Source organism: Passer montanus, unplaced genomic scaffold, assembly GCF_014805655.1.
Source record: "Passer montanus isolate IOZ18808 unplaced genomic scaffold, ASM1480565v1 scaffold26, whole genome shotgun sequence".
NCBI lineage: Eukaryota > Metazoa > Chordata > Aves > Passeriformes > Passeridae > Passer > Passer montanus.
The window spans coordinates 9,396,316-9,409,320 of record NW_024367261.1 but is presented as its reverse complement, the minus strand read 5'-3'; the positions used below and the strand labels follow the sequence as shown (position 1 = coordinate 9,409,320).

At 37.1% G+C, this 13,005-nt stretch overlaps 1 protein-coding gene across 2 annotated transcripts in view; it reads right to left on the bottom strand.

Moving 5' to 3' along the window:
* Positions 1-13,005, bottom strand: part of ATP9B (ATPase phospholipid transporting 9B (putative)) — a 154,481-nt gene that overhangs the window by 34,448 nt on the left and 107,028 nt on the right. For both annotated transcript variants that reach the window (XM_039712256.1, XM_039712257.1), the window contains exon 13: positions 3,861-4,003. In XM_039712256.1, coding sequence (XP_039568190.1) covers positions 3,861-4,003 — 143 coding nt within the window. The remainder of the gene's footprint in view (positions 1-3,860; positions 4,004-13,005) is intronic.

The window sequence follows — 13,005 nt, the reverse complement described above, 5'->3', positions numbered from 1 at the left end:
CCTGGTACAACCCATTAAGAATGATGACAAAGACCAAGAGAGCTGAGCTAAGCCTAATCTTTCCTGGGCAGAAGGTCACAGTAGAGGTAACAGGTAACTTGGGGGCACTGAGTTAGGGAGTACCACTCCTAAACCCTGGCACACAGTTGTGAAGAGCAGTACCTATTTCCTCTGTGCCTTCTGCCTCCCACATGCGCAATACCTGTGTATTCAGCAGTGTAAGAGCAACATCATGCTCGCTGGATATTTTCAGTGAATGGGAGTCCAACAGAAGACAAAAGTAAGGATTCCTTAGTCTGAAATCTTTCTGTAGGATGTCTCCATCAAAACAGTTCATTTCTAGTCTGCTCTACTCACCCTGCAAACCTAGTGGTACTAAAAATCTTAGAGGCAGAGCATAAATATAGATTGATCCTAAAGGAAGGAGATGTTATTCCATCAACTTTTTAAAATTATTCTTTCTCTCTAGTTGCTTACACTGAAGAGGTAAAGACTCAAAGTATAACTAAAAAGATTAATTTTCATAAACAATTACTGAAATTCACTGTTCTAATAGTATATTACATTAGGCACATTTAACAAAAACGTCATATACACCAACCTCTAATACACAGATTTTCCAAAAAATTCAAGAATCCCATTGCTCCATGCATCTGTTCAATGATTATATCTGTTAAGTATCTCATTTGGTCCAAACACCCACTAAAATGTTAATTACAGAACTCAAATACAAGTGCATTCATTAGTAAATAACTACACTTGGAAGACTACACGTTTGTTTTAGCTGAACACACCAGTAGTTGTTGTGAATAGCAGGTGGATTTCTAACCCACATCCAAAGAAACAAAAACTCTCATTAAATATTGGCAAATTTTATTTTTTTTTTCATCATTAGAATTTTTTGTATCCTGGAGAGCATGAGAAACCACACTCATGCAAACTGCTACCCACCATCATAATGGATGACGCCTTTCTGTCAAACTTATACATGAGTCAAGTCCAAACAACGTGGCATTATGGGTAATGGATGCTATAATTAAAATGTGAGTCCTAAAAAACCTGTTGTTTTACTGGGTGTTTTTAGTAATGGCTTTGTTCTACATGAAGATAAAAACTCCCTAACAAAGGAATTAATGTATTGCTTTAATAGGCTGCACCCTGAGTTAAGTTTTAAAATTTATGAGTTCTCTGCAGCATTGTTCTTTAAACAATGGCATTGTCAAATGCAACCAGTGAGAAGATTAAAGTTCTCCCAGCAGATTAAGTACAAATTATCTGTCCTCCTGTTTCAGCATCATTTGTTCATTTATCACATAACGTCTAGTATTTCTGGTCAGTGTCAATATGCTCTGCATCCTTGCAGTTAACAGATGTCTTCTCTTGTCGAATGAATTACTTTATGTTTCACGCACTGGTGGCCGCAGATGTGTCACTATAGCAACATCATTAATTTCAGATCTTACCGGAAACATGCACTCCAATCAAACCTAATTATACCACATTGCTTTCTTGTCCCACAATAAGGAAACTATAATGCAATTATTGGGATACTTCATTTTCTATTATACTGTGGCAAATGAGAGAGCCACTGTGATGGACGCTTCTTGTCAAAAAGCTTATTGATGAAGCACAAACCCAATTTACAATCATACAAAGGACTACCTTGCAATTATGTTAGTAATGCAATGCTCCTTAGACTCAACAACTAATTCTCAATCATTTCCAGTGAAGCCTGGGCCACAATATAAGACTTTTTCAGACAGTTTTGTAGATTCCCTTTCCTTTTCAGTATTGAGAAAAACTTCACCTGTTTACATTTAACTAAATCAGGCTTTTAGTGCTGCTTTTTGGTAGCACCCACTTGGGCAGATGGCTACAAAACTGACTCCCTTCTTTATCCTCCGACAGCCAGGCCTTAAGCGGGCAAAAGAACAGAATCAACTGGTTTATATGATTAGAAATGAAAATTCAAATGAGAAAGTGCTGAGACCAGCTCTTATAAACTGTAGAATCATGCAATGTCAATCATGGATTAAGAGTACAGACTTTGTTCATTACCTAACAGTATGTTTCACATTTATCATAAAATGCATAATGAGAACAAATGTATTCAGGAAAGGAAACTGGAAGCAGCTACCAATATACTTGGGTAAAAGGTACATTGTTGATGTGTTTGTCCAGAATGCAGAACAGTTTAAAATTTGCGCTTAAGATTATGAAAACAGAGCAGTGTTTCCCATATTTGCAAGGCACAGTCAGTGGTGCGAAGCTGGTGATGTCTCCAGGACTCCTTATTTTCACTTACATGAGCTTTCAGCTGACACCTGGGTAAAAACGCATATGGTGAGACTGCTGACTCTGCTTCTTTCCAAAACACTTTGAAACTACTGGTCTTCACTTTCATTTTTACATCATTATTACAGATTCAGATCTTCCACCAGAGTTCAGCAGACCACAGTCCTCTGAAAAGCCTTTGAGGTTGAACACCAACCATGTGGAATCTCTATCAGCAAAGTTTAAAAAGTCTACATTGGTTTTGCTTAGAAATTAGTGTTTCATAAGTAACTTTAGAATTTACTTTGTAAGTTAACTTTACTGCATTGTTTTGAAAATAAATTATTTTTGAACATACTTTTTCCAAACATATGGTGTAAATTACATATTTCAAGCCTTCAATGTGACAGCACTCAAAGTTACATAAATTATCATGATGAAGGGAGCAATTAAAATCAATAAGCAATTTCAAATAGTATACAAATCATTAGGTAACTGAAATAACACTTTTTTAACAATCATTCACTTGCTCTGAAGAATTGTCACACTATAATTAGCAATATACTTTCCTTTTACAAAATAGAAGAACAACATTCTGATGTATAAAGGATAACACGTGTCTATAGAAGAAAAAAGGAAAGCATGTTTTGAAAATGTGACGATATATTATATTTGCAATTCATTTCAAATATGCAGTAATGAAAGTGTTAACATGGGAGGGAATAAAAAACTATATCAAACAGAAGGAGATATAAATTGTGTATTATGCTTTAGGAGCAGTATAACAGAGGCCAACCCCTACCTTCCTCAGCAGCTTTTCATGATTTTGAACTATATTTTACTTAAAACCAGTAAAAGAATTCTTCAAATTTTTTTAGAAACAACTTTCTCTGTTCAGAAGTAAAGCTTCTTTAAAAAAACCCATGTATATCTACCAGAAGTTATTTATTCAATCTCAGAAAGAAACAAGGAAGTGGAACACAAGCTATTACTTCTTCACACTCTCAGTACTTACCGTCAGATCCTGGTAAGGGTTGGGGATTTCACGAGATGAGGTACAGTAACAGGTTACAGTTATGAAAGTGAAATAATTAGCAGCTCTAGACCTGGGCTTGGTAACATAAAGAGCGAGTAAATTCAGTGGGGCAACAGCTATTATTTTGGAGGCTGATCTCTTAACTTGTTTTGGAAATTACTTGCTCTCTCAAAAGCCATTCTTAACTTATTATCATACAATATTGCAGTAGCAATGAAGTACAAAATAAACCAGCCTCCTGAGTGCTATTCCAGAGTCTTTTCAGAGGAAGATATATGGTACTCTTACTCATGCTGTACAGTATCCTCTTGCTATAGAAGAGCTGTTCCCACTGGAATAAAACAGAGTACTACCAAATACTGACATTAACATCTAAGTACTGGCCTACCCAAGCCTACTGGTACTTGTAAAAGTCCTCAAGCAAATGTGCAACATTTTATTGAGAAACAAAAATCATTAGTCTAAATCTACCTTACATTAGCATATTCATAGAATTACATTTAGAAATTTTATAAAAGTTATCAGATTTCAGAATGGTAACCTGATATACCTGTTTTATCCGTTAGCAAATAAACTAATCGTCCCAACTCTTCTGGTATGGTGCTAGTTCGAACAACTGTTCCAGGAATATTGTCATCTTTCATAATCATCCACCCATAGGCTGCCTTACCCATGTCCAAGTTGACACGTAAACTGCAAAGGAAATTTATACCATAATCAGTGTGAATATTGGGCAAAGTGAAAATGACAACCATAAAAACAACACCAAAAGCTCTTTTTAGTATATCTGAATAAAGAAAGATCTTAAACCTATGTGCACCAAAATTTGGACGAATGCTTTTTTTAATGTGTTTGTAGAGTACATATCACAGGCTTCATCCCAGACTTTTAGAAGATATGGCAATACCAACAAATCCAGTATCATGCATTCTGCATGAGACAGATGCCAACACTTTGTGAAGACTCTTGACATAATTACATTACTACTCTTACACAGAGAGATAACGTATAGCAAGAACAGATTCAGCAAAAACAGATTCAAGTCAGTTTTTATCTACCAAAAAAACACAAACACCACCTATGTTCTCTTTATGATGTGAAATTACAAATATTTTTGTACCTTTTCAAGTCACTGGTGGTTTTTTTGTTTGTTTGTTGTTTTTTTTTTAATAACCAACAACATTATTTCTTTATGTTAGTACAATTATATTTGTCAATTCCTCTTTCCCAACAAATCGATGATATTTTTGTCTTTTCCATATTGTAGCTAGAGACGGTCCATCATGAAAGAAGAGTGTGAAGCAGAAAAATGCACCCTTGTGATATCACATTGACATGAAGTAATCTTTGGGTTGCTTATTAACAGAAAATACACAATTTGCAGCAAGTTTTACTGATTATATATAGAAGTCTAAAACCAAAAGTATGTTTTTCCAGTTCACTCTGTGCATTCATTTTTTAATATTTTCAAGTCTTCATCATATAAGAAGTAAGATGCATCTTGTATTCCTAAGTTACAATAAAAAAGTCTTCATTCATTTAATCACATTAATCTTCCCCATAATAAATTGCTCCAACACAAGACTCTATCCACCTTGTTCTAAATCATTAAAATGCTACTTTTCTCTGGCTATTCACCATGTTTCTGCCATGTCAGAAGAGCAGTGACTAAGAAAAAGGCATGTGTTGATTTCTCTTGACTCTGCTCTAACAGAAATACTGAAAAGACAGGTAGGACAGTAGCTACGTGAACTACTGAGGTCCCTTGGTCTGTTCAGCCTGGAGAAGGGCAGACTGAGGGAGACCTCATCACAGTCTATAGCTTGCTCATAAGGGGAAGAAGAGGGGTAAACACTGATCTCTTCTCTGTGGTGACCAGTGACAGGATCTGAGGGAATGGCCTGATTTGTGTAAGGGGATATCTGAATATTAGAGAAAGGCTCTTTACCCAAAGGATGGTTGGGCACTGGCACAGGCTCCCCAAGAAAGCTGTCACAGCACCAAGCCTGACAGAGTTCAAGGTATGTTTGGACAACGCTCTCAGGCACACAATTTGACTCTTGAGGATGGTCCTGGGCAGGGCCAGAAGTTGGACTCGATGATCCTTATGAGTCCCTTCCAATTCAGCATATTCTGTGATTCTGCAAACTATTTCTTGCTAAGTTGCCAACACAAGAGTCCCAAGTTAAGCAACAGGCTTACAGTAATGTAACTCTTAGAACTGTTCAAAGGTACCTGTCAAGGTCAAAATACTGCTAATGCACTTCAGACATTTTTGTAACAGTCCTGACATCATCCTGACTTAACTGCATAACAAAAAGAGCAGCTACCAGGAGTTTTCATCTGTCCTCTTGGAATCACAGCAACAGATTGTGGATTACCTGAGGTAACAGTGGAAGGAACAGTGAGTCACAATCTGCACTATCCCATAAAGAAGAGATGCCTTTAATCAGAATTATGTGAGAGTCTGAGATTTTGACACACACTGAAAAAGAGTTTATTCTACATCCCCTACCTCCTGAATTTGTACAGCAGAAGACAAAACATGTTGCAGCAGAAAAGAAACGTACGTTTTAGATACAAGATTTACCATTTAGGATCGTATTAACTACATCTTATTTTCCCACCAAAATCGTCATCATCTGAAAATTATCCTTCTCTGTGGTGATATACCCCAATTAGTCTTGCAATATTTTCCCTAATTTCATCTGTCTTCAGACATGCAAATACATGAACCAAAAGGACAGAAGGAGGACTCTACAGATTCTTTTTACTGAAAATGCTACAATATAGTGAGAAAAATACTGGAAGTAACTTGCTTCACACTGGTTAACTACAGTTCTACCCCATCTTACTCAATCCTGAGCCAGTACTGTGCAAATTGCATTCTTATTATGCTTGTATGTTAACTTTCAGAGTGAATATAAAGACCAAAGCAACACACCTCATATTGAAACCAAAGGAAGAGCAAAAGATGTACTCCTCTTGGGGATGCGACCCTGCTAGTTAGCCAGTCAAGTACAAAGGGTGCCGTCTAACTTGACAAGAGACACACGAGCACACTTAGTTTATTCAAAACCAGATGGACATTTGCTCGAGCCAGGAGCAAGTGGATTAACTGAATGATGAAAGCTGCTCACCACCCCACTTCAAAGAGGCTTTTAGGCTATCTACCAAGACAAAAATTCTGAGATGGACACTCTATTTAAGCACTTCAGTCTCATGTACATGGCACACACATGGCTGCTCTACCAATGGAGATCTACACCTGTTCAGATGGGAAAAACTGTGCTTCAGTAAGATAAAATCAGAAAAGTCTCTCAAAGCTGAAGTGCAGCAGGCATCTTTACTTGCACCTTTTATAAGCATGTGTATCACCTGGTTTTGACATTCTAAACACTCTATGCATTTAACTATAATATACTTGAATATAATTTAAAGGTAAGGAAAAAAAGAGAAAAGAAAACAAAACTCCAACTTCTCTTGCTGAGCAGTGAGGAGAAATCCACATTTCTCCTGCATTATGGCATCTTAGGAATTACTCTAGCTTTCCAGCATGCACTGCTAGGTAGAACAGAACATACCCCCTTTATGCTGATGGACCTAATAGCTGGCACTGCTGGTCTATAGAGAAATAATGTAGCCCAAATGACTAGAACAGTTCAAGACAGCTTTCTGGCACACAGAAAGATATTGGGTACATGCTTGAATTGTTAAATTTAATAAAGAATTAAATGGGAATAATAATGAGTGCCATACATTAATTTTTTAATATTAATTCTAAAATTTGTACACTGTATCCTTTTCTGACTTCCTTCATTTTATGCTTTTTTGCCTTAGAGGAAATCTTTGTCTTTGAAATTATTGTAGCTATTGCTTAGCACATTATGGAAACTGATGCAATACTAAAAATGCTGATGGCCTACTAATAGTGAGTTTGCTTTTGAAACTAGAAACCTCTCCAACACAGCTTCACAGGAATGGATAAAAATACTTCACTGAAAAGTCCAAGAATTTTTGCATAATAAAACAAGGAGACACTAAGCCTACTCAAAATAAAGCTACTTTCAGTGCCTGATAATATTAGCTATCATTTCTCATAATTTCTTTGCAGACTTTAGGAAACCTCATTATATATAAAAAAAAACCATTTTAAATCTACCAGTTTTCAAATCCTTCTCAATTTAATCAAATGAAACAAACTTCAAACACATCAGTTATTCATGAAAACACACAGAACAGCATCCAATGTTGCATTAGCAACTGTTGCATTAGTAACTAATTTTTAGCAAATCAATTAACATGCAATATTTAGACAGAGTATGTTAAATATAGGCATTTGAAGGCTGTTGCAGAGAATGAGCATATTTAGCAAACACAGTAATACGTTTCTTGTCTCTCCACCTCAGCACTAGTTACTCTAGAGCAGGCAATCCTAAGGAAACTTTTATCCAGCTTGAGGATTTATTCCATCATGAGCCAGGGTTTCTCTTCAATTCAGCTTCAGAACAACATTTCAGAATTCACACTGCTTTTAACTACATGTTAAAAATTAATAATTCTGCTCTTATTCCCTCAAAAACAACACCAGTGTTTTAGATTAAACAATCCTATTTACAGGACTTCTAAATTTTTTTTTTTTTTGTTTGTTTTTTTTTTTTTTTTAATTTTAATGATGTAAGGTCCCTTTCTAAAGGTGTCAGATTTAGGTGTTTTTTTTTTGTCAAAAGGACAAATTTGCCAATAAGCAAGGGCCTTCACTGAGAAAGTTTGACAAATACATTTAGAAACTCATGACTCAGAGAAAAGCAATCAGTGTCAAAAGGACAAATTTGCCAATAAGCAAGGGCCTTCACTGAGAAAGTTTGACAAATACATTTAGAAACTCCAGTAACATTCCACCATTCATGACTCAGAGAAAAGCAATCAAGACCTAATGAAGTCAGTAGACAATTTTGTGAACAAAGCGATATTGTGCCAAATAAAATTCAACTATGATTTTGACTAAAAATTAGATGGTAGGTTTTTTCCCTAACTTCCTGAGCAGTTCTGTATATGTAAGAATTTTGTAACCAAAACACCAGAGCACTGCCAAAACTCCAGATACAGTATGAATACCCAAAGTGGTATCTACTTTTTAAAATAAATGAAGTAATTGAGATGTAGTCTTATTTTCAGGACTTCCTTCTCTGTGAAAATGATACTGAAAGTGATATTTGGATCCCATTATTATCCAAAACTGTACAGAATCCCCTATTGCTACAACCCCTAACCTTCTTAACATATCCCTACTTTCTTGAAACAGTCTTAAACTATACACTGATATATGCATTATTCAAAATGTAGAAAAAATTGAATAGTTTTTAAATTATTGGTCAAGAAACAACCAGAATATTTTCAAGTCAACATGCCTGGAAAGTTAAATCTTCACAGAAATTGATTTTTTGGAACCTAGTAACTGGTATGAACTGGCATTAAAGAAATAAAAATAGAACAAAACAGAAGTTACTACATTTAAGCACGATATTATATAAATATCTAAACAAATAAAAATCAACCTATAGGTCATCCTTTAATTTCCCCATCTCTCATATTTTATTTGACAAGGAAACTGGAATAGAATATTCCTTTGTGTTTTATCCACTATATATATATATTTATTTTTTTTTTTAGCTTTTTTTGCTCTCTGTTTGGGACTCCCAAGAAGAGCCTCAGAACTGTGTTCCTGTTTGGTTCATAACTGGTCTCTCTACTTCTCTTGCACTAATTTTTCAAAATTTTGTCTATTATATGAGCCAAAAGAAAACTAAGGAAGGTACACATAGCATTTTGCATGAAACCTAGGAGTGAATGCAACTTTAAAAGAGAACTCAACCCCACATAATTACAATTAAATATTTGTGGCAAAAAATGTGTATCGACTCTGTATTGCTATAGTGACTGTGGCACATGCAGTTTTACAAGGGCCAAATGCAACCCAGATACAGATAATTACGTGTTGTAACACAGATACATAGAACTTAAAAATCCAGGGGGAAATCTGGGGAATAATTAATCAAAAAAATTATCTGTGAATTTCTTTCAGGCTTAAAACACAGAAGAATGCAAAAAAAAAAAAAAAAAAAAATCCCGCATGTCAAACAAGCACTTTTGCATAAGAGATGTAGCATGTGCAGATCAGAGTGACTGTGATCACTTCCTATGAAAAATGTTTCTTTATTATCACATTTACCAGCTCAGATGCTGTCCTTCATTAGGCCTCATACCAACATGACAATATTGATATTGGAGGTCCAATACAAATAATATTTAAAACATGGAGGTTTTTTAATATATTCTACACAAATTCAGTATTACTTGCTGTAAAACCAGGAAAAAACCTAGAAACAAATAGGCAATGTTGCAAGATTTGAAAGGAGGAAGATTTACTACAATAGATCAGTTTAAAAAATGACTTCTTTTTTAGACTGATTGTGCTCAGTATTGTGGCCAGTCCTGTTTTATAAATATCTGTAATAATGATCTGGGCAAGGAGATCTAGATCCTCGTGAGTAAGTTTGTAGAGGACTCCAAGTTGGGTGGGAGTTTGATCCACTGGAGGGAAGGAAGGACCTACAGAGGGGTGTGGACAGGCTGCGTCAAAGGGTCAGCAAGGCCAAGTGCCAGGTCCTGCCCTTGGGTCACAACAACCCCAGGCAGCTCCACAGCCTGGGGGCAGACTGGCTGGAAAGCTGCCCAGCAGAAAAGGATCTGAGGGTGCTGGCTGGCAGTTGTTGAACCTGAGCCAGCAGTGCCCAGGTGTCCAAGAAAGCCAATGGCCCTGGCCTGTATCAGCAATAGTGTGGCCAGCAGGAGCAGGGCAGCGATCAGCGCTGTACCTGGCACTGATCAGGCCACAACATCATGTGTTCTGTTTTGAGCCCCTCACTACAAGACTGCAGCACATTGAGGTGCTGGAACGTGCCCAGAGAAGGGCAACAAAGCTGGGGAAGGGTCTGGAATACAAGTCCTGTGAGGAGTAGCTGAGGGAGCTGGGGGTGTTTAGGCTGGAGCAAAGGAGGTTTAGGGTGACCTTATCACTCTCTACAACTGCCTGGAAGGAGGCTGTAGCCAGGTGGGGGTTGGTCTCAAAAGGAAACAGTGTCCAGTCACACCAGGGGAACTCTAGATTGGATGTTAGGAAAAATTACCTCACCAGAACTGTTGCCAAGCGTTAGAACTAGCTGCCTAGGGAAGTGGTACAGTCTAGATCACTGAAGGTATTTCAAAAGACCCATAGCTCTGACTAGCACTTAGGAAAATGTTTTAGTGGTGGACTTGGCAGTCCTGGGTTAATAGTTGGACTTGATGATCTTATAAGTCTCCTCTAATCTAAATAACTTTTTGATTCTGTGTTTTTTCTGTGTACCGTGAATATCAGACATTTTAAGAGAAGCAAAAAGCCAGCCCAGGCAGTAGTACAGCACCACACTGGACAGTGTAAAATAGTCCTAGCACAAGAGAGACACACCTTAACCTCTCCTGCAAAATTAATTAGTAAAATGTCATGAAGCATCACATAATAGTGATTTTCAGTCTCTATAGAGATTGCATTATATATCATTATATGGTATTAAAGCACAATACACTAAATGTGTATTAAACCACTTGCTTAAGCCACTTCATAAGCAGCTCCTTAGCTCTTCCACACTGAAATCTCTGCATCATACATCTAATATATATTCTGTGTCTCTGTGTGAGACTTCAGGTAGATTCTCACATCTACAGATTATACAGATAATCTCCAATACAGCAGAAACTACAGCATGATTGAAAGCAGCATGGCCGCTTGCGGCTATTAGACAGTCTGCATAGGTGTGAGTTCCCTGGATCTCAAGGAAATTCCTATCTGTATGATCTGAGATTTGAGAGGCTATTAATGAATTGCAAGACCTCCTAGCAGTGTTTTCCTCACTGCCCCTGAGAACAGACTGACATAATCTGAAGGATTTGATTTAAGTGCTTCTCTTAAAGACCCCAAAGAAAACCCAGCTGGGAACCACGTAGTGCCCCAAAACTTTACTACTTAAGTGCAAGGCAGTTCCTTCCAGTCACTTGGGACAGCTTTTTTTGGCAGAACAGCTCCGTGACAAGGAGCCTTGGGGTGTACAAAGGAAAGGACAAGAGACATTTCAGCTTCTGTTCACACTAAAACTAAAGGATCCTTCTAAAATGATGGCTGATTAAGCCCCTGTTAATCCAGCTTTAAACTGCTACTAAATATAGAGCTTGGGTGATACACATTTTTAACAGATCCTCAGTCAATATCTTATAATTTTATGGTAAATCCTCTACAGTTCTTAATAACTAAGCAGAAGCACATACAGCTACAGGACTCACACATCTGTACATGAGGCAGCAATTCCACCAAACATTGTTTGGATAATTATCTTGGAAAACTCTCCTGGCTACATTATTTAGTTATTTATTTATTTTTTAAACAAAACCCAAACATACAGAAGACCTCAACACAAAGTGCAACTCACTTTGTCTTTCAAGGTGGTGAAGAAGACTGGACAATGAATTAACAAAGTCCACTGTTGATGGAGGGGAGTTTGTGGGGCAGTGCCATCACTAAGTCTTTTCTTTCTAAGCCTGGGCTTTCTGAACCATTTGCTATGATAGCTCAAGTGAGCTGATAAAGACATGTTAGTACTCAAGACCAGGGAAAAGAACAGAATCATTTTGTGACAAGGCTCTCTAACAGCCTTAACACCTTTCCTACACCCATACACACAAATATTGGAATTTTCATCTCAGTAGTAGCTGGTATCTAGCTTCCCACACTGATTAAAACCTCTTCTATTCTCTTCCACTTAGAATTCAAAAATCTTCCCCCACCCAGGCTGCTGTCTTTTCATTAGCATGACTGTTATTGTCCTCTGACCCTTGTCATTCAGAAAATAGACAATCCAAAAAATACAAGTTGTTCAACAAAAGCACCTTATTAAAAAAGTAAAGGCGACATCACAGACTTAAGAACTTCCAAACTGGTATCACAAAGAGCAGCATCATGGACATACTTGAGGACACATGCTCCCTGCTAGCTTGCTATGTGACAATTGCACTAGGTGCTACAGTCTAGTTGACTAGAGCAAGCTAGAAAAATGCCTAAAAATGCTAAGGAACAGGGCAAAACTCATAATGGATGAAGATAATCATAGAGAGATTTACTTTGTTTTGAACAGCCTGTCAAGGACTTGCTTTATATCCTCTTTCCCTGATAAATCTTAAGAAATTAAAATAGCTTGACTTTTTAGGGCAGCAGATTGCCTATGGAGGCTCTCTGGGCTATGGTTTCTGCATTTGGCAAAAGAAAACATCAATGACATAAATATTTTCAAGGACCAAAAGTTTCTGGAGGTGTGGGGCTGTTCAAAACATTTTGTACGGAACTATTCTAACTTAAAACAGTTTAGAGATGGACTAAGCTTTTGATATCTGCTTATTACAACTTTTTCTCCATTTTTCTTGATTCCTTGTACATCACAGAATGTGTGCAATGTTGGAGGCTGATTTTTTGAAGGTGAGGGGTGGGTAAGTGTTGCTTATCAGGGTGGTTTTTATTTTGCTGTGCTGTTGGGGTTTTTTTACAGTTGTTTTATGTTTATACTTCTAAAGTCTTACATACCCCACAGTAATACCCTGCAAAAAGT